The 20,286-nt window shown below is 57.5% G+C and overlaps 1 protein-coding gene across 2 annotated transcripts; it reads right to left on the bottom strand.

The window, feature by feature from the left end:
• Positions 1 to 228: 228 nt before the first annotated feature.
• On the bottom strand, positions 229 to 18,897 carry TMPRSS9 (transmembrane serine protease 9). 2 transcript variants are annotated; one of them, XM_061355909.1, is made up of 19 exons: positions 18,744 to 18,897; positions 12,212 to 12,363; positions 11,238 to 11,365; positions 10,963 to 11,030; positions 10,440 to 10,621; positions 9,670 to 9,711; positions 8,298 to 8,469; positions 7,886 to 8,160; positions 7,620 to 7,756; positions 7,016 to 7,334; positions 6,446 to 6,617; positions 5,268 to 5,539; positions 4,167 to 4,303; positions 3,342 to 3,687; positions 3,137 to 3,253; positions 2,484 to 2,655; positions 1,838 to 2,103; positions 920 to 1,056; positions 229 to 449 (listed from the first exon to the last, which is right to left on the bottom strand). In XM_061355909.1, exons 1-19 carry the CDS (start codon positions 18,869 to 18,871, stop codon positions 288 to 290), a joined length of 3,384 nt encoding a protein of 1,127 aa, XP_061211893.1. In that variant the 5' UTR covers positions 18,872 to 18,897; the 3' UTR covers positions 229 to 287. The 2 variants fall into 2 exon arrangements, with proteins under 2 accessions (XP_061211893.1, XP_061211894.1); XM_061355910.1 differs by having other exon boundaries at positions 10,440 to 10,618.
• Positions 18,898 to 20,286: the final 1,389 nt, after the last annotated feature.

Genomic DNA, 20,286 nt, shown 5'->3' with positions numbered 1-20,286 from the left:
GACCCCTCCCGCTAGAAAGGGCACGTTTTAATGCATGGGATATTTGGCCAGGTCTGAAGATGGACAGGCCTCCTTTATTTATAGACGACGTCTAGAATTGTACCTTTCTATGCAAAGCACTTATCAAATGCCCTGGTGTCACGGTCACTGTGGGTCACACAACCCTGGCATTTGCTTGGCCACCATCACTCCTTTGCAGCAACAGAACAAGTGTACTTGGGGGGGGTTAGTGCATCTCTGACAGTGACTTCTCCTTTGTCCTCTTCCCTGAGTGGTGAAACGCAGCTTCAGAGCTTGAGGTTCTGCGCGATCCAGCCCTGCACAGCCGTGACTTTGGTGTAGACCCCAGGGAAGTAGGGCCTGGCGCAGCCATAGCCCCAGCTGGTGATTCCTGCTAGAAACCACTTCCCTGAGGGTTCTTTACAAGCCAGGGGCCCGCCCGCATCGCCCTGCAGAAAGAGAAGGGACCTGGATCAAGCCAGAGCTGCAGCCCAGCCCTCCCCATCTGGGCTGTTCCCCTTCCCTGGAACACAGGAGTGTTCGCTGTCCTGTTCCCCACCTCCCCCGGAGCCGGCTTCCAAGCTGGAGGGCTCCTCAGTGATGTGCTTGCGTGAGGTTAGGGTTTGGGACATGGGAGAGTGCTGGGAGGCACAGAGAAGGCCATGAAGTGGGCTCCGTGGTGGTCCTGTGGTCTCTTGCTTGGCATTGCCTCTGTGCCTCATTCCCTGACCTGTCCTGGGTTGGTGGGACAGGCAGAATGAGGGAGCTGGGTGACTGCGAGGGCCGGTGGGGATGGATGGACAGAGGTGAGCAGGGGGAGGCAGGGCATGGCTCTCCTCAGGGAGTTCATACATTCATATATCCTCAGGGAATGCAGCCTGGGGTCGGGCTTTGCTCTGTCTGCTGTGCTGGCACTCACCGAGCAGCTGTCAACAGAGCCCTGCGGGAAGCCAGCGCACAGCATCCTGCTGCTGATCTGCACCGGGTAGAACTTCTTGCAGGCCTGGTCTCCTATCACATTCACTGCTGCTTTCTGCAGGTGCTTTGCCATGAGACCTGCAGGAGGCAAACGGAGCTCTTAGCTTGGTGCAGAGCGGGTGAGGAGGACGTGGAGGGGGGGCTCTGCAGCCGTGCTTGCTTGCCAAGGGGAGAGACCTAAGAGGGGAAGTGAATGGGGCCTCATCCTTCCCAGCAGAGCAAGCACTGGAAGGTCCCTTGGGTGTGCAGTTTGTCCGGCAGCTCATTGACCAGATAGAAATGGTACCGGGGTGGGTCTTGTACTGCAGGAGCCGCTGCGGCTGGGATGGGGAGCGCTGTGGCTGGGGTGTAGAAAGCTTGGGAAGGCTGCAGGAGGGCGGAGGAGTACACATGGGGAGGAAATTAGTGTATATATATATATAAAGGGGGAGCGTCACGAGGATGGAGCCAGGCTCTTCTCAGGGGCAAACAATGATAGGACAAGGGGCAATGGGTACAAACTGGAACACAAGAGGTGCCACTTAAACTTGAGAAGAAACTTCTTCTCAGTGAGGGTGACGGAACACTGGACCAGGCTGCCCAGGGAGGTTGTGGAATCTCCTTCTGTGGAGACATTCAAAACCCGCCTGGACACGTTCCTGTGTAACCTTATTTAGGTGTTCCTGCTCCAGCAGGGGGATTGGACTGGATGAGCTTTTGAGGTCCCTTCCAATCTCTAACATACTGTGATACTGTGAAATCGGGGTGACACCAAGGTTGGTATCCCTTGGTGGGGGAGAGCTTGGGACACTGGAGTGGGAATGGGGACATTTGGGCTCACAGGGTAGCATGGATGTGAGGGAACCTCCTCAACCAGTACCTCCTTCCTCCGTGGAGCCCCAGCCTGTGATGAAGCATCTGGCTCCTTCATGGAAGACGTGGGAGCTGTGCGGGAGGCAGATGGGTTTGATGGTGCTGCTGAACCCGACGGGCGCGCTCAGCTCTAGCAGGGCCACGTCGTAGTCCAGGCTGAAGACGTTGTAGAAAGGGTGCTTGTAGATGCGGAAGATTTTCTCCATTTTGCCATCAACGCCATCCAGGAGGGGGGTTCCTAGAAAGGCCACCCACATTTTGGGGTCACTGTAACTGCGGAAAGACAGCAAACCTGGCTGTTAGGAGCGCGGCCTCACAAGGAGGGCTGTTCCTCCACTTGTGGGGCTGGGCTGCGCTGTGCCTGGCAGTGCTCAAGGCCAGGTTGGACACAGGGGCTTGGAGCACCCTCCTCCAGTGGAAGGGGTCCCTGCCCGTGGCAGGGGTTGGAGTTGGAGGAGCTTTAAGGTCCCTTCAACCCAAACCATTCTGTGGGTTTCTGATTCCTTCCTCTTCACGCTTACCCCCAGAGGCCCATCTGCAATAGTGTGCGCTTCCAGTGGGGCGCAGCATCGCAGCCACGGTGCTGGATGCAGGGAACGGGGCGGGCAGCAGGGTTTATGGGATCTGGCTTCCCCAGCCCGTCTTGGACTTACATATCGAAGCAGTGGGCTGCAGAGAGCAGCCACCGGTCGGCAATGAGCACAGCCCCGCACTTGTGCTCCTTGCGCCGCAGCCAGAGGCTCACTTGCCAGGGCCATTCTCCTCGCGCCGCGGTGCTGCCGCCCACGATCTTGCTGAAGGCCAGAGCAGTTGTGGAGCCGCAGTCTGGGGCAGAGGAAGAGGTGCTGTGGCTTTAAACAGCAGGCAGTGAAGGGGATAGCTACCCTCCTTCCATGCCCCGTGCCATGGGGCAGCCTCCGGGGCAGACATCCATAGGGCACCCATGTGAGGGAAGGCTTGGCAGACATGGGAACTCCTACATGGTATCACAAGGACCAGTCCTGGGGATGACAGGGCATCTTCTGGACTGCCACACTGAGCAGAGCGGTCTTGCCAGCTTGTCCTTACTGGCTGGAAGACCTGAGTGCTGGGGAATGGGTCTGATGGTTCTAACACAGGGGAAGACGCCACGTTTTCTGGCATAGAATTTGATCTCTGCTCATCCATCTTCATCTCTTTATAGGCTCTGGCAGAGCAAGAAGGGGCTGGGGCAGGTACCCAGCGTAAAACATGGGGCCCGAGACCTGTGTGGAGCGGGTGAGTTGGGCAGTGTAAAATGAGGCTGGGCAGCAGTTGTGGTGCTCACCGCAGTTGCGCTCATCGAAGCCGTTGCTGCAGTCCACGATGCCATCACATTCAGGGTTCTCTTTTCCAATACACACCTTGCTGGAGCACTTGAAGGTGAGGCTGGTACAAGGCACCACTGGAAGGCAATAACCCATACCCTGCTCAGTTACCCTCTGTGCTGGGGCTGGAGGTCTCGTCCCAACACGGCAATGAATCAGGTTTACCTGGGCTGTGGGTGGGCTTGGCAGCCTCACTGGTTTCCAGCGCTGGGGAGGTTTCTTCCATGGTTGTGGTTGTTCTCATCGCCAGTGTGGTTCTGTTCTCTGCACCTGCAGGCGCTGGGCTGGGCTGGCCAGTGAGAACGGCTGCAGGAGCTGGACTGGAAGGGCTGCCTGGGCCAGGACTGGGCGACTGTGAGATGGTGCCCAGGATCCAGTCCTGGAGCGTGGTAACTCTGGAGTACACCCCAGGTTTCATAGCCTGGGCGCAGCCGATGCCCCAGCTCACGATGCCAGCCAGGTAAAACGTGCCTGGGGTCACCTCGCAGGCCAAGGGTCCTCCGGAATCGCCCTGGGGAAGAAGCAGCAGGGCAATGGCTGCTCAGCCTGACCTCCCCCGGACAGGTCTGTGTGGGAGCTGCTGCTCAGCCGCACCGGGAGGACTTGGCTGACCCCTCCTTCTCCAGCCCTGCAGGTCTGCAGCGTGGGTGCGATGGATGTGGGGTCGGTGGCTGCATGGGTGCAGGGACATCCTGACAGCACCTTCCCACCCGTGCAGGACGGGCACCACCAGCCACCAGTGCCCCGCTGCCACAGGGATGTGCTTCATGCAGCATGGCCTCACCGCATGGTGAGAGGTTGTTGCTCAGCTTGAGGGGCCTTTATTTACCCTTCTAAAGCTCCAAGGCCATGGGCTGGGCGCTTTGAGCTAAGGGATGTGTGGATTACAGCACCTCAGTTAATACTTGCCCAGGTCGTGCTGAGGCTGGGAGTTAGCCCAGCTTTCTGGAACCAGCCGTGGAAGAGTAGAGACAAATCCCAGCCTCTTACCTGGCACGAGTCTACGTTCCCCTCCAGGAAGCCAGCACAGATCATTCGCTCAGTGAGGGAGAAGTTGTAGAGGAAGTCACAGGTTTTCTGGTCTATGATGCCCACAGAGGCTCTCTGCAGGACCTCGGGGTTGGTGGCTGCACGGAAACCACAGCATTAGAGTGGAGCAGAGGGAACTCATGGCTTTTAAACTGATCCAGCTCGGATTTGAGGAAAACGGGCTCTAAGCCCATCAGCTACATCAATCCTACATCCCATCAATCCTACATCAGCTCTCAGCACTCAGAATCATAGAACCATAGAATAGTTTGGGTTGGAAAGGACCTTAAGATCATCCAGTTCCAACCCCCCTGCCATGGGCAGGGACACCTCGCTCTAAACCATAGCACCCAAGGTTTCATACAACCTGGCCTTGAACACTGCCATGGATGGAGCATTCACAACCTCCCTGGGCAACCCATTCCAGTGCCTCACCACCCTCACAGGAAAGAATTTCCTCCTTATATCCAATCTAGACTTCCTCTGTTTCAGTTTGAACCCATTACCCCTTGTCCTGTCTCCACAGTCCCTAACGAAGAGTCCCTCCCCAGCATCCTGATGCTCCTGCTTCCCAGCTTGCGGCGGCACCAGGATGCACTTTCCTACCTGAGCAAAGGATACTGCACACAGGCAGCATGTTTCTATTGTCTCGACAGCTTGTGGGCTCCCGGTTACCTGTTGGAGGGACACTCGGGCTTCTTTGGTAGCTCACGTGCTGAACCCTCCTCCTACAATGGGGTCTTTGCTTTTTCTGATTGCTTGGAGCATCTTTACAACGGAGTGTGGGTGCTGAGGAGGGCACAGGGTCCTGACAGCTACAGCAGGGCCCTAAGGCAGTGCCCCACTCACTGAACTGCTGAGAGGAGCCCAGCCTGGTCCCTGCCGTGCTCCTCTCTCTGTTGTCTTTGCTGCTGGCTGCTGCATAACTGCGGGCTAAGGCAGTGCTCTGTGTGCCCTTATCCTTGTGCCCCTGTTCCTGTCCCCTGTCCTGGTGGCCTCTGCATTGCTGCTGAGGCTGTCACCGCTCCCCGGTGGATCGGCTGGGGACGGAGCCCTGCTCACCGTTCCCTTCCTGGAGGCTGCCCCATCCAGAGATGAGGCACTGCTGGCCAGCAGCAAACTCCTGCGCAGCGAGCGGCAGGCACAGGGGCTGGATGTGCTTGCTGAAGACAAGAGGCCTTGCCAGCTCGAGGACAGCCACGTCGAAGTCCAGCAAGATGGGGTTGAAGAGGGGATGTGGGATCACTCTGGAGACGTTGACTTTCACCGCGCCTCCATCTGTTCCATTGAGCGATGTCGTCCCCGCGTGGGCTTCGATCTCCTCTGCATTCGTCCTGTAAATGTGGAATTCTGAGCACTCAAACCCCCCCACGTGTGTGCCCGGCAGCGATCCTGGCACTGGGACTGCAGGCAGCTCCGGGTGACAGCGTTTGAGCCCTCAGCTGGGCTAAGCCAGGCCCGAAGAGCTGCTCCCAGTGCCACGCACATCGGGTGGCTCCTGAAGAGCCGGTGAACGCTCTATTCCCCAGACACTTGGTACCTCTGTGAATTGTATGGTCCCTGTTGTCTCCTTCCCCAAGCCCAGGCTGGTTTACTTCATCATGCCTGTGGGTGCTGCACCCAGCTCATCCCTGTGCCCTGTGTTAGCCTTTTCCCAGTGTTATCCCAGTGCTGCATGAAATGTCTGGGAAGTGGGTACGTGCTGGCTTACCAGCAGTGTACTGGTGCCCTCAGTTGTTCCTCTAATGATTTATAGCATCCCCTTGCTCTCTGATGGCCGCTGCCCACAGAATTGCTGTTCCTGTGGCAATACCCACAGTATTTCTGACCTGTTTGCACTGGTAAAGCTGATGGAGACCCATAATCACCAAAAGCCTTGCTTTCCTGTTATGTGCCTCACTTCACACTTGCCAGCCTTGCTTTTCCCTTGCTGCCTTATTGCCAGGCTATTTAAAGCATAAGATCATCTCGAAACACTTCATAGCTTGTCCCCCACGTTTTGTGCCAAGCATTATCCTCTTGCTCCACATTTCTTTGTCTAGGCTATCAATTTGGGCTCTTGCTATGCAGCAAACTGGCCATCTTCCCTCTCTTCCATATTATAACAGCCAGTTTTGGGGAAACTCTCGTTCTTGTGGCTCCTTTCCACCCATTAGATGTGTAGTTCTTGCTCCCTGCCCAGGCTACTTTAACCTTTCTCTGCCTCATCCCAACCCCTTTCCCTAGGGATGGGCTCTTACTCATTGAAGCAGTGAGCTGCTGAGAGCAGCCAGCGGTCCCCTATGACGGTGGCTCCACAGAAGTGCCTCGAGTCCTCTTTCAGGCTGACTTGCCAGGGCACCTCTCCTGTGGCAGCATCGGTCCCTCCGACAATCCTGATGGGTTTGGAGAACCCGGGGCGCTGCCCACACTCTGAACACAAGGCAAAGCAATGACGTGAGTGCTCCCTGCAGGAGACAACGAGGCTTTTGGTGTCCCAAAGCAGTTAAGTCTGAGCAGGGACAGGGCAGCCCAAGTCCTGCCTGCGGGTGGCTGTGCACAGCCATAGAATCATGGAATCCCGGCCTGGTTTGTGCTGGAAGGGACCTTAAAGCCCCTCCAGCTCCATGGCAGGGACCCCTTCCACTGGAGCAGCTTGCTCCAAGCCCCTGTGTCCAACCTGGCCTTGAGCACTGCCAGGGATGGGGCAGCCACAGCTTCTCTGGGCACCCTGTGCCAGCGCCTCAGCACCCTCCCAGGGCAGAGCTCAGCTCAGCAGCGGAGCAGTCCTGACGCTAGGAGCTGACCGGCCCCAGGCTGGGTGCTGGTACCTTGTGCTCTCGGTGCAGTCACCGCCTTGCTGGCGGCTGGGGCTGCGGAAGCGGTGGGGATGGCTCTGCTCATGGTGGAGTTGAGCTCTTCGGGGCTGGCTGCGTTACTGTTGGTGCTGGAGTGGGTTAGGGGGAGGGTGCGGGCGATGGAGGGGGGGGACTCGGAGATAGCATCCAAGATCCAGTCTCGGAGCTTGGTGACCCGGGTGTACACCCCGGGCCGCCTGGCTTCCGCGCATCCAATGCCCCAGCTCACGATTCCCGCCAGGAAGAACTTGCCAGATGGTTCCTGGCAAACCAGGGGCCCACCAGAGTCACCCTGCAAGAGAAGGCAGAGGGTGAGCCCTTCCGGGGGATGCTCGGTACCTCTGCGTGCCCCAGCTCACCTCTGCCTATTCCCCCCAACCCACCGGTGCTCAAGCATCTCCTGTGCTGGCCTTTGGCTATTAAGCCTTGTGCCCTTGAGATGCCAGAACACAAGGATGCCCTCCATAAATCCTAGGGTAACCACTTCTGGCAGATCCTGCTCCTTGAAGTGCTACTTGGTGCGTACTGGGAGGGAAAAGACTCTTGTGGGGTCTCTGGCTTCCCTGGCAAAGCATACCTGGCAGGAGTCTATCTTGCCCTCCAGGTAGCCAGCACACAGCATCCTGTCGGTGAGGGCATGGCTGTAGAGGCTGGAGCACAGCGTCTGGTCCAGCAGCTCCACCGTTGCTTTCTGCAGGTATTCAGGCTTCACCACTGCACGAGAAGGATGCAACCATGAGCTCAGGGCAGGGAGACCCTGTCCCAGCCCAGCACCACGGCCCCGAGTCCCCTTCCCTGGTGCCTCTTGCCCTGCTCCCACCCCACCAGCACCACTTTGCTCACAGAAATCCTCCCTGAGGTAGCCCCAGCCAGAGATGAGGCACTTCTTGCTGGTGGGGAAGTGGTGCCGGGCCTCGGGCAGGCACACGGGCTGGATGTACTTGGTGAAGCTCACGGGTCTCTTCAGCTCCAGCACGGCCACGTCGTAGTCGGCCGTGTCAGTGTTGTAGGAGGGGTGCGGGATGATCCGTGCGATGCCCATCTTCACCGCGCCGCCCTCCGAGCCCCTGAGCGACGTGGTCCCGGTGTAAGCTGCCCACATGGCTGGGTCCTGAAACCTGCAGGAGGGGGACGGGCAGGGCGCTGAGCCTGCCTGCTGGGACTGCAGCTCCCCACGGCGTCATCGGGCAGGGGAAGGGAACAGGGGTGCAACAGGAGTTGGGGCACAGCCCCGCTGTGGGGATGCGGGGCTTACTCAGTGAAGCAGTGCGCAGCCGACACCAGCCACTTCTCGGAGAGGATGGCGGCCCCGCAGAAGTGCTCGTTGTTCTCTCGCAGGCTCACTTGCCACGGGAACTCCCCTCTGGATGCCTCCGAGCCCCCCACGATCCTGCCCGCAGTCTGCATGGCCGGACGGCTCCCGCAGTCTGCAAGGCAGGGGAGAGCCGGTGCCTTGGGATGCTGCACCCGGCAAAGCACCCTCGGGACCAAGGGGAAACCAGCTTCACTTGTGGGCATGCACCCAGCACATGGATGGGCACAGGGGTGGCACAGGGATGGCGCTCGGATGTCAAAGGGATGGCACAGGGATGGTGCTGGGATATCAAAGGGATGGCACAGGGACGGGACAGGGATATCACAGGAATGGCACAGGGACGGCAAAGGGACGGCACAGGGACGGCACAGGGATAGCACAGGAATGGCACAGGAATGGCACTGGGACAGGACAGGGATATCACAGGAATGGCACAGAGATGGCACACAGATGGCACAGGGGTTGCACACATTAACTGCAGGCTTGGAGAAAGCAGGTGCAGAGCCCTGGCCCATCACAGCATCCTCCCTGATTTCTTCTAGAGCAGGAAGGTCTGCAGAGAGCCCCCTTGATCCCCAGGCTCAGCTTTGCCTTGTGATGTGCTCCCAGCAGCTCATGGGCAGGTGGTGCTCACCCAGCATTGCCTCAAACCACCAAAGGGGGCTTTGTCCTGACCCTTTGCAGTTGGGGGGGACACCAAGGTGTCTCTAAGCTGTAGCTGCCCTCATCCTGATGCAGGCATCACCATTGGCCTCACAAGCTGTGCTAAGCCCTTGGCTCTCTTCAGTGACACAAGCTCAATGGAGCTTCAGCTGCCAAGGTCTGCAGCAGTGGGTAATGGCCCATGCCCAGGAGCCCTGCTCTGCCCAACCAGCTCCAACCCCTTCCACTGGACCCCTGGGACCCCTTCCACTGGAGCAGCTTGCTCCAAGCCCCTGTGTCCAACCTGGTCTTGAGCACTGCCAGGGATGGGGCAGCCACAGCTTCTCTGGGCACCCTGTGCCAGCGCCTCAGCACCCTCACAGGGAAGAGCTTCTGCCTAAGAGCTCAGCTCAGTCTCCCCTCGGGCAGGTTCAAGCCGTTCCCCTTGGCCTGTCCCTACAGGCCCTTGTCCCAAGCCCCTCTCCAGGTTTCCTGCAGCCCCTTTAGGCACTGGAGCTGCTCTCAGGTCTCCCCTTCAGGAGCCCTCTCCTCTCCCCTTGAACAGGATGGGGCACAAGCCCCGGCTGTACCCGCAGCCCGGCAGCAGGGGCAGGCGGGAGCTGAGGCTGCGGAGCTCAACCAAGGCAGCGGCTTCTCTGCCGGCTCTTACCTGATCTCAGTGCGGGTCTGCGGGGAGAAACCTCACTGGGACCTGTGGCAAAGTGGAAGGAACGGGGCTGAGGGAAGCTCCGAAGCCGACCCTGTGCAGGCGCTGCCCCTGCCCGCTCCACGCGGGCTGCCGGGGGTCCCACATGGGGCACCCGCTCGCTCGGTGCAGGGGGTGCAGGGGGCGCAGGGGGCGCAGGGGGCGCAGGGGGCGCGGGGGGCGCGGGGAGCCCACAGCCCCGTGTCTTCGGGCACGTGGAGGGTTGAACCTGCGGGGCTGCAGCCCCGTAAGCTCCGGTCACTGAAGGGAAGGGGTTTCCATTCAGGTGGCTCCAGAGGGTAATGCAAGCATGAGGAGCATCCACGTGAGCAGGAGCGCCTGCTGCAGCTCCCAGGGCTGGTGCAGGCAAGGCAGCAATCAGCCCCCTGCAGCTCCAGCTTTTATCCCCCCGCCTCTTCCCAGGTGCCAGAGAAAACCCGAAGCAGCTGCAGTTTATGCTTCAGGCTCTGAAGGCGCCCAAAGCTGCTCTTGCAGGAGCACATCCGTGTTGGAGGGGACCGAGGGACTGCCCAGAGCTACCAAGACCCAGACTGGTTTCTGCTGCTGTGCTGTGGGGCTGGGGGCACCTGGGGGCAGGCAGAGCATCTTCCATGGGACTGCTTGGTGCCTCCATCTCTGACATCGCTGCAGGGCAGCAGCCTCAGCTGCACACCCAGAGCTTGAGTGCCTGAGCCGTGGTTGTGCCCCCGGGGCTGGCCTTGCTCTGCCCCTACCTGTGAGAGAAGCCGAGGAGATGGTCCCATAGGCATCCAGGGAGAGCACCTGCTTGTGCAGCGCGGCCGCCAGCCCCCGCCGCAGGGCTTCCTCCTCCACGGTGGAGCTCAGGGGATGCGAATCGTGGGGAGCGAAGCGGAGGCGGAATCGGACGATCACGGACGAGGAGTTCCCGTTCCTGCTGGGAGAACCAAGGGGAACCTTGGCTCCGTGGCCAGGGCAAGGGGCAGGGAACCCGGGGGGGAGTAAAACTGGTTCTGAGTAAGTCAAGGTGCGAGTTTCTCCGGGTTGAAACGGTCGCTTGCAATGTTCTCTATGGCCCAAAGCTCAGCTTTGGCTGGACAAAGCTGTTTCCCTCTGCCTGCCTTTCCAAAGGGCAGAGCCCAGCACGTTGGTGGGAGCCTGGGAAACCCGGCCTTGCCCAGGAAACGGTTTGAATCTGCCCTGGGTTTGGATGCGGACACGGATGCGAGCTCACCTTTGGGGTGCGCTGCCAGCCTGCAGGGAGCTGCCTCCACTCACCTGTAGCCCAGGATGGTGCAACCGGTGCACATCCAGTCCAAGGGGGACTCCTCGAAACTGGACAGGAACTGCAAAGCAAAGAGCGGTGATCCCGCAGTTACCGGGCACGGAGCCCGGGGGGTTCCGGGCAGCCCAAGCATCTCCTCTCGCCTGCGGCAGCACCGGTGCCTGTGTCCGGCCCATGCGGAGCCCATTTCCCCCGGCTGGGAAGCGGGGCCCTGGGGAGCCAGCGCCGTCCTTGCCAAGCCTCGTCCTGCGCGGCCGCAGGCACTCACCAGCCTCTCGAGGGCGGGCGTCAGCACCCTGTAGTACTCGGAGCTCTCCGTCTGCAGGCTGCTGTTGAAGGCGATGCCCCCCAGCTCCACCGTGTGCTCGAAGCTGGTCTCTCCCGCGGGATGCCAGGCTGCCGCAGAGGGAAGGGGCTGGCACAGGCACAAAGCACCCGGCTTTGCTCCCTGCCTGCTTCGGAGCAGGGCTCTCATCGTGTCCTTCAGACCAACCCCTCTCTGCTTGGAGGAGCTTGAGTGTCCCTGACCCCGTTGCCTGCTCTGGGGGGGCCCCACGGCTGCGTTGCCCCCAGGTTAACCTGGCAGAGAGCCCGTCTGAGCTTGAAAATGGTGGATTCTGGTCAAGCCTGGGACAAAAGTTTATGCCCCATCCCTGGCAGTGCTCAAGGCCAGGTTGGACACAGGGGCTTGGAGCAAGCTGCTCCAGTGGAAGGGGTCCCTGCCCATGGTTGGAGCTGGATGAGCTTTAAGGGCCCTTCCAACCATTCCATGATTCTCTGATTCTACAAAAGGTTCCTCCAGTGAGGTGCAGGGACAGGAAATGTGGGAGTCACCGGGGGAGGTTAGGGGATAGAATCATGGAATGATTTAGGTGGGATAAGACCTTTAAGGTCTTAACGTAACCCAGCACTGCCAAGTCCACCACTACCCCACGTCCCCAGGCACCACATCTTTAAATACACCGTGGGAAATGGTGTCCAACTAAAGCCCGGGTGGATGACATCCACATCCTCGCCCACTGGGTCATCCTGGCATAGAAGGGGTTCAGGTCAGTGAAGCAGGAGAGGAAAAGAGCAGAGGTGGCACGGGGCACTGAGGATAAAGTGAGTCTGTGGGGAGCTGACTGCATTTTGGCCTCAGCAGAAGACTTTGGGGTCTGTGCTGTGAGGGCTGAGCCGTGCAGGCCATTGGGGTTCTGGAGCCCAGAAACTGGACGAACGAATGGGGCTGTTCTCACTCACCCAGCAGGACCCCCAGGTACAGGGCTGTGACGCTGCCCACCACGGCAGCAGCAAGGGTTCCCTTCCAGCAGCTGGCCCTCGGTCCCCTCCTCTGGGTGCTCAGCTCTGGCTTCACCTGGTCCATGCTCTCTGAGCAGCTCCACAAGCGGCCCCTGTGATCAAAAAGAGAAGGAAGAGGACAAGTCCGGGAGGAAACGTGAGAGCCGTGGTCACCGCAGGAGCCCCAACCAGTGCGGTAGCACAGGAGCTCAAAGGATGGATGCGCTGGGACATGAAGACATCAACCATGGTGGCCCAGAGCTGAGCCCGGCCATGTACACTGCGTGCAAACCAGCCTGAGGCCTCCATCCCCGTGCTTTGCACAGGCACTTTCAGTGACACAAGCTCTGGGTGGGTGCTGAACCAGTGCCCTGGCATCACTGGGGTCCAGCCAGGCCTCAAATGACACGACCGGGCTGTAGTCGCATCCTTAAACATGCAACTGCAGTCTGGATAGAGAGCTGGGGGGGAGACCTGTCTGGACTTGGGCCAGTAAATGTACCAAAGGCAGCTGGGATGGAAAACCTCTGGAATCCTTGGCTCTTTCTACTGGATCATTCCAGCTTGGCTACTGAAATCCTGGCCCCAGGCTGCCTACATTGCCATGGTATACATCCTGTACACCACAGCGTTCAGCTCTGCTGCCAGTGCATAGCTGTATGGAGCAATCAATGTGCTTGACTTACAGCTCTGCTGCTGTTGTGCTGAGCAGCTCCTCCTCCCCTGTGGTCAGCACTGGTGCTCCCAGTATCTTGCTCCAAGGGGTACAAACAACCTGCAGAGGAATCAAAGTCCCTTCATGGGTCCTTTCCTGCTTCCTGAGATCAGCTCAGTGGCCTCTGCTATGCTTGCTTCTCTGTGTCAGTGCTTTTCATGTACTGATGGGATCCAGGACTCCCCAGGATCCCAAAAGTGCCCAAAATAAGGCACTTCTCCTGGCTTTCTGTGCGCTCTTGTAGCAAAGTGAGCCTGTGGTTGGCCTTCTTTTGCGTGTCATCAACTGGCTATCGATAGCAATGAAGGAGCCTGGGCTGTCCTGTATCCACAGTCATTCCATCATGTTCATGTCATATTTGTCCCTCAGCTTCTCCTTCCTCAGTCCCAGGGTCTGTCCTGCTGTGGGACATCTCATCATCTCATCTCATCTCATCTCATCTCATCTCATCTCATCTCATCTCATCTCATCTCATCTCATCATCTCATGATCTCATCTCACCTCAATCACTTCTACACTGCTCACTTGAGAAGGTGCCACTTGAGTGGTTGGGCTGCAGCAGCCGATGCTGTCAACCAGGCCCTGACTCCAGCCACAGGGAAGCCGTGGAGGAACAACCTTTTCTCATGTAAATGCCTCAAGCCCTGAAAGAGAAAGAGGGAGGAAAGGAACCCAGGATGCAGGAAGCAGCAGAGCTGTTTCAGGAGAGCTTTTCAGTGGCTTCCAAGAGGCGTCAGCAGCTCTTTAAACTGAAGCTTCTAGATAAGAGATGTGAAAAGGTCACTTCTTTGTGAGCAGCAGACAGAGGGAAAGGGGGGAGGATGGGACAGGCTGCCCAAGATGCCTCTTTTTGTGCTAACAGACCTCCAAACACTCTTTTCCAGCTGTAACTGTGCCTGGCACCTGGGCTTTTGTTAAGAGCATCTCCATTTGACCATCCAGCTCTGCCTAAGAGCAGACAGGCAGGAAGCATCCTTGTCCCGTGGTCCTTGAGGCCTGGATATCTGCAGATGAGTGATCCCTCCTCCCCGCTTCCAATGGGGTTTGGGGTCACTCTTGCAGGATGGAAGCTCAACACTCTCATCCAGATGTGCTGACCAATGGAACCGTGGCCTTCCTACCGATGGGCTTGCAAGGTGGGACGACCACATCTGAGAATGAATTAACATCACAGATGGAACGGGCCAAGGCTGGATGTTATTTTGATGGTACAAGTTAGATTGAACTCGTCTTGGCTGCATATAAAAAGCCATATTACAATAAAAGGTACTTGGGACCCTAGAAAGAAGGCTGTACTATTGATTGTGCTGATATTTAACTGGAAAAACCAGTGTATTGAGAGACACAGAAGCCTTCTGCTTCCCCAAACAATCCAAACCTGTCTTCTTTGCTCCCCTTTTAGCATCAGAAGAGTTCATTTTCCTTTGGTGTGAGCGGTGTTAGAAAAGACACCAATGGAAAACCCACCTTGCAAGAGCAAAACAGAGACTGGAGCTTTCCCAGTGACAGAAGACAAGGGCCCTCTCTAAACCCATCATGGAGATGAGATGCCAGGAGCTGCAGATGTTGAAGGACATCACTGCATAAAACCAGATGGGTGCAAAGTGGGTTTTGCTGCTGGGGGCAGGCGTTGAGAGAGGAGCAGGAGCTTCCAGTGGGAATTTTGACAAGAAAAAGCACATTTGTGTGGTTTTTTGTCCAATTATCAATAGTGAGTGGCTATAAAATGTGATGCTGCTGATACTGGGGACATCAGAGACCTAAGAGAGCCCTTCCACTCCTCTCTCGGTGGGGTTTCTTCTCAGTGCTCCGCTTCAGCAGAGGAGGCAATGGAAAATGCCAACTGTCCCATGAAAATCACCATCGCCAGCGGTCCCTGAGGATCCTCTGAGATTCCCGGGACACGGGCACCAACTCTGCTCTTCTGCTTCCTGTGTTCACAACAGGAGTCTGGGCTTGGCTGCAGGGCAGCCTGGAGTCCTTCCATAGGATTGCCTTGGAAGATCTGTGCTGGTTCCCAGCTGGTGCAGACAGGGACACCACAAATGCCCATTTATCCTCCTTCTAAGTAGCCAGACTGTCACTAACACCCCTCCTCTCATCAAGGAGCACAGGAAAGTAGCACCTGTGCCTGGTGTGCACCCATGGAGCAGGTCAGCAGCAATGTGGGGACAAGGATCCAGCCTCTTCTCCTGCACTACTTGGGGTTTCTCTTTCTTTGCTTCTGTTGTGCCCTTCCCTTCACGTTCTCCCCTCTTGAAGCCTTTCCTCCCACTGTCCCAGTCCTCTCCAGCTCCTCCTGCTCTGTCCCCCTTCAGAACAGGGATGCTCACACCCATCTCATGCTGCTTTGCCCAGCTCCCTTCTGCTCTTGCCCAGCTTCTGTCCCTGCTCTGCCAGCCCCTAGCAGCAGCCTCCTGGCACGAGGACACGAACCAAGCCCCTTCAGTGAGCAAAGACACAGGGACAGAAGCAGAGGGAGGAAACGGTGGTACCCATGTCTCAAGAGCCAGCTTCACTGATGTACAATGAAGGGGAGCAAACCCTCCTATGGCGGAGTCCAGGCTGCTCCGGAGCCTTTGTGCTGCGTTTCTCCATTCTAGCATTATGGGGTGGTTTTCCCCAGTGCTATGCCTATAAAGGGCACCCGAAACGCTGCATGTGAATAACCAAGTGTCAGGAGGACATCTGCTTGACCCCACAGTACGATGCTGCTGTGACAGGGATTGAATGGCTCTCAGCACAGCGACTGCTGAGCCTGCAGACACCAGGGCTGTAAAACTCGTCTCGGGGTCTAAGGTCGTGCCTGGAAGTCCCCCCCCAGACAGAGCCCTTGCAAAACGGTGCCGTTGGTATGGGAAATATGCGACTTGCTTGGGGCAAAGATGAGCAGCAGCAGATCAGGAGGCAAAGAGCATCTGGTCAAAGGTGGTGAAGGACCTGGTCAGTGAGATAAGAGCTGAGGGGCTTCGGAGGAGGGATCGAGCACAAGCGGAATCGCGCTGCTCCAGAAGGGTAAAGCCCAGAATGAAAAAGCCTCCCTCGAGGAGCCTCACTTGGAGCATTCCCCGTTGGGTGCCACCAAACCGTGAGCCTGGGCACAACAGAGGAGGTGCTCACCTGGGGCAGGTGGAAGCAGAAGCACGACCAGAGGAGATGAAGAGATGCTGTGTGCAAACAGTTTGTTGGCGCAGCTGGGAGCGAGGACAAAGAAGGCCCAAACCCTCATTTAAAATGAGGGCAAACCCTGTGATTTTCGAGTTTACCCCTGGGAATTCCATTGTATGCAGATGGAGCCCAGCAGCTCCGGACTGGAGGCAGATTCTTTTCCTAGAGGAGTGCATTTAGCACCAGAGGTATCTGCTGGGGGGGGGTGCAAAGAGGTGTCAGTGTGAAGAGACCAAACCCCTGTGCATTTGGCCAGCAGGACACAAGAGGAGAGGCCAGAGCTGCTCAGCATCACACCAGCTGGACTAGATGGTGCTTCCACAAGCATCCACGTCACCAGTGGGACACAGACAAGCCAGGTTTGGCTAAGGCGGCCTTTTTGTTCCACGTGGCACGAGCATCTCCTGCCACCAAACTGGTTCCTTGAGCCACAAAACCCCCTTTTGCTTTAACCCATTTCCACGTCCCGGAACAGGAGGTGCAGAGCGGTGCATGCCCCCCCTCTCTGTAGGTCACTGCTTGGTGGGGCTGTGATGCATTTCAGAGGCTGTGACCTCCTCCCAAGCAGAAAGAAACCCTCTCACTGGAGAGGCTGCAGAGCCGGGGCTGGGGACATCTCTATTGAGCAAAGACCCCCCCAGAACAAGCGTGCTCTGGCTGGCACCAGCCCCTGCACCCGGTGCAGTGATGACCTGAGCGGGCACCCGCTCATTGGCCTCACTCTTTGGAGGTGCAGCGGGTTCAGCTCCAGCCCTGCTCACACCAGCCCATGGCCCTGGGCAGGCCTTGTTTATTGTCCCCCTTGGACTTCCAGTGTCTCTCGATTTACAAGTAAGAAGATCCCCTCCCTGCCTGCCAGCTCTGCAGCTGGGACATGGGGGGCAGCTGAGCTCCCACTGCTTGTGTTAGCACCGCAGCACAGGCTCAGCATCATTTCCACCTTGGAGACGCTCAGCCCCGAGCTCTCCCTTTGGTGACAGAGAACCAGGCAGATCCGTACCTGCAATTGCTTCCTAAAGCCACGGATCACACAGTAAAATAAAAGCTGCCTTCTTCACACACACCCCACACCCCCCCCAAGCCATTCTGTCCCAAGAGCTCTGTACTGATGATAGTAAATACAGAATACACATGGGGAGTATCCCGTGAGCAAGGAAGCGCCATTTCTGTCCAGTTACTTTTCACAAGAGAAGCACTTTATCATTTGATCCTTTCCAGCTCATGAACGGCCAAGAAAAACTCTCATCCTTAACTCCTGGCATCTCCTTTAGTGACTGCCACCCTTCTCCCTTGGACACTGCACCTGGCCCAGTGCAAAGGCTGCTGGAGACGTGTAGGTCCTGATGGGGCTGGTGGAGGCACCGAGACCAGGGGCTGCTGGAAGAGCAGGGGCTGCAGTAGATGCCTTTGTCTTGCAGATAACTGCACTCTTTCTGACCAGCGTCCACACATCAGAAGCAATGTGTGGAGTACCCGGCTTCAGCCGCTGTTACAGCTTGACAGGCATTGATGTGCATGGGCACAAACCCCCCCATGCTGCCCTGAAAGCAGCCGCCTGCAACGCCTGCTCCCTCAAAGGAGGGAGAAACCAGGCAGTGATAAAAGACCTCAGCCACGCAGGGGACTCCCAGCACCTGAGACACTGATTTCAGAGGGAAAGGCAGAAGGAAACCCTGCAGGTACCTATGTGGGGTAGCATTGCCTGCTGAAGGGAGCTGCTGTGCCTGCATCCCCAGGCACAGGCTGCAGGACGCTGCGCACACAATGCTCCAACCCTGCTTGTTCCCTCCACCCACAGGGACCTCCTTCCAGCAGGACACAGGGCAATATGCCTGAGCTCCATAGGGCAGCCTCATGGCTGGAAGACATGGATGGCATTGCTCAAGGCCAGGTTGGATGGGGCTTGGAGCAAGCTGCTCTAGTGGAAGGTGTCCCTGCCTTCCTTGAAACCAGACTGTCCCATCCTGGAGACGCTCAAGGCCAGGCTGGATGTGGTTCTGAGGAACCTCATCTGGTTGAAGTTGACCTTTGAAGGTCCCTTCCTTCCAACCCAAACTATTTTATGGGTTCCCTAATCTTTTAGGTCCCTTCCAGCCCAAACCAGTCTGTGATTCTGATTCTCTGGTTTAGCCATGAGTGACTAAAGAAGGAAGCACCGAAGTTATTTGCGTCCCTGAGCTTAAATAAAAGGTTTGATGAGATTAAACCTATTAAACCCTATTAGCAATAAATTCAGAAAGAAGCCGCTGCCTTCGAGCCCACAAAGCAAGAGGAATTTCCCCAAGCAGGATGGGGCGGGGGGGGGGGGGGGGGGTTGATATTCAAGTGGGGAGGAGCAATTCCAAACTGGCACAGGTCTGGAAATGTCCAAGTGCGGGAGCAGGGATGGGGACGGGACGGGACGGGACAGGAGGGATGCGGCTCTGCCTGCGCTGCCCGCAACCCGCGCTGGACCAGGGGGTGAGAAGCACCCCGGGATGGGGGCAATGGCCGGGATGGGGGCAACGGCCGGGGTAGGGGCAGGTTTCAAGTTTTCTCTTCCCACCCTTGCCCAGAGCCCGGCGGCCCGAAGGAACCCGCAGGGGCTGTGAGGAGGGCGCAGGAACTCACCCGCTTCGCTCTTCCCGCTGCCACCAAGGTGCTTTTCCCTTGGAAACCTTCTCCCCCGGAGCGGCGCCTCCCGGCTCCCTCCCCCGGTGACCAGAGGCGAGGGTGGGAGGCACACGGGGATTTTGCATACGGAGCTTAAAGGCACAGCAGGAGCCCTGAGCTCGCCTCTTGCCTCGCTGGCGTTCGGGATGCCCCCGCTCCTGCTCCTCCCCAGCCTGCAGCGGGGTCCGCAGCTCCCATTCACCCGGGCGGCAAAACCGCTGCCGGTGGCTCCCTCCCATCAGCAGCACTGAACTTACCCGGCCCCAGGGCCAGCCCCAACGGGGTAAAACCGGTGAAGGGGGGCACGTCAAAACCCCCCCCCCCACTGCCTCGCTCACATCGACAGCACTCCCAGCCCACGCTCTATTGATCAGGTTGGGTTGGAAGGGACCTTAGAGCTCATCCAGCTCCCAACACCTTCCACAAGAGCAGCTCACTCCAAGCCCCATCCAAGCTGGCTTTAATCACTGGCAACCAAAATCAACGGGCAGCTGGGGCCAGTTTGCTCTCCGCATCATTGCAGGTTTGCTCTCCACACCATTACAGCATCCAGACCCAACAAACACTGCACTAAAGCAATGTCATCCCCGAAATTCCATAGAACAAGCAGGGAAGTGTAGGTATGCACCAGAAGGTACATGTGTGGATCAGGCTGGTCCAGGAGCTCTCCACTTCATCACCTGCCCAGGTGAGACCATGAGCTGATTTAAGACAATGACTTGAAAGCAGGAGCTGACTGAAGAGCTTCCCAAGAAAGGATGCAAGGAATTGGTGCAGGAATTTCAGTGTGCCCTGCAGGCAAGCTTCAGGCATCACCTCTGCAATTCCCGTGCTTAATGGAGCCATCGGGATGGACGGCATCCTCCTTCCACAGACTCCTCAAGGGGCTTCCTGCTGCAAGGCTGAGGAATTTGTACAGGGCTGAGATGCTGTGGACACAAAGTGCTGCTGCAGCTGCAGAAGTGGTCGCGCAGGACACATCTTCAGTGAGCACATCAGACGGGAGATGCTTTCAGAGTCACTAAGATAATCCCTAGTGATGCATCGTGCATGTGTGGTACAACCATGGGCCAAGTTCATCAGAGCAGTTCAGGGTCTTGCCCGACCCAAATGATGCCACGGTCCTGTCTGAGCAGTTCAGTTCCCCACTGGAGCATTGCTCTGTGCCAAACCCAGTAACTTAGGCTTTATCTGTGTTTGGTTTTTAAACAAATGCTCTATCTATATCTATGCACTCGATACAGTCAAAGTCACACAGCTTGTTCATCAGGCTAATTCTGTCCTAGCATACAGGTCTATGTTTAAAGCTGGAATGCTAGCTGCTGCTTCAACCTGGATAGGCTGAGGTTTGGAGTATTTTAGGATGAGCTTTGTGGCCAGGCTGTATCTTCCCATTTACTACCTTTTATTTAACACAAAACCAGTTTTTCTGGTTTGGAACCCTCTGTGTGAATGGCAGGCGCTGTCTCTTGATTCCACAGCCACAGCCCCCACAGAAAGG

Source organism: Neopsephotus bourkii, unplaced genomic scaffold (assembly GCF_033783945.1).
Source record: "Neopsephotus bourkii isolate Nb327-2 ecotype Australia unplaced genomic scaffold, CSIRO-AGI_Nbou_v1 NB_838, whole genome shotgun sequence".
In the NCBI taxonomy this organism is placed as follows: Eukaryota; Metazoa; Chordata; class Aves; order Psittaciformes; family Psittacidae; genus Neopsephotus; species Neopsephotus bourkii.
The sequence above is the reverse complement of the archived record's forward strand: the minus strand, read 5'-3'. Positions and strand labels throughout refer to the sequence as shown.

What these genes read in the sequence shown, in the direction of transcription:
- TMPRSS9 (XM_061355909.1), bottom strand. Translation starts at nt 18,871, where the DNA reads ATGCAAAATCCCCGTGTGCCTCCCACCCTCGCCTCTGGTCACCGGGGG. An exon ending in TGCACCATCCTGGGCTACAG is followed by an intron (nt 10,622 to 10,962) that starts GTGAGTGGAGGC and finishes TGGTTCTCCCAG; the next exon opens with CAGGAACGGGAACTCCTCGT. An exon ending in GCAGCCCACTGCTTCGATAT is followed by an intron (nt 2,104 to 2,483) that starts GTAAGTCCAAGA and finishes GTCTTTCCGCAG; the next exon opens with TTACAGTGACCCCAAAATGT.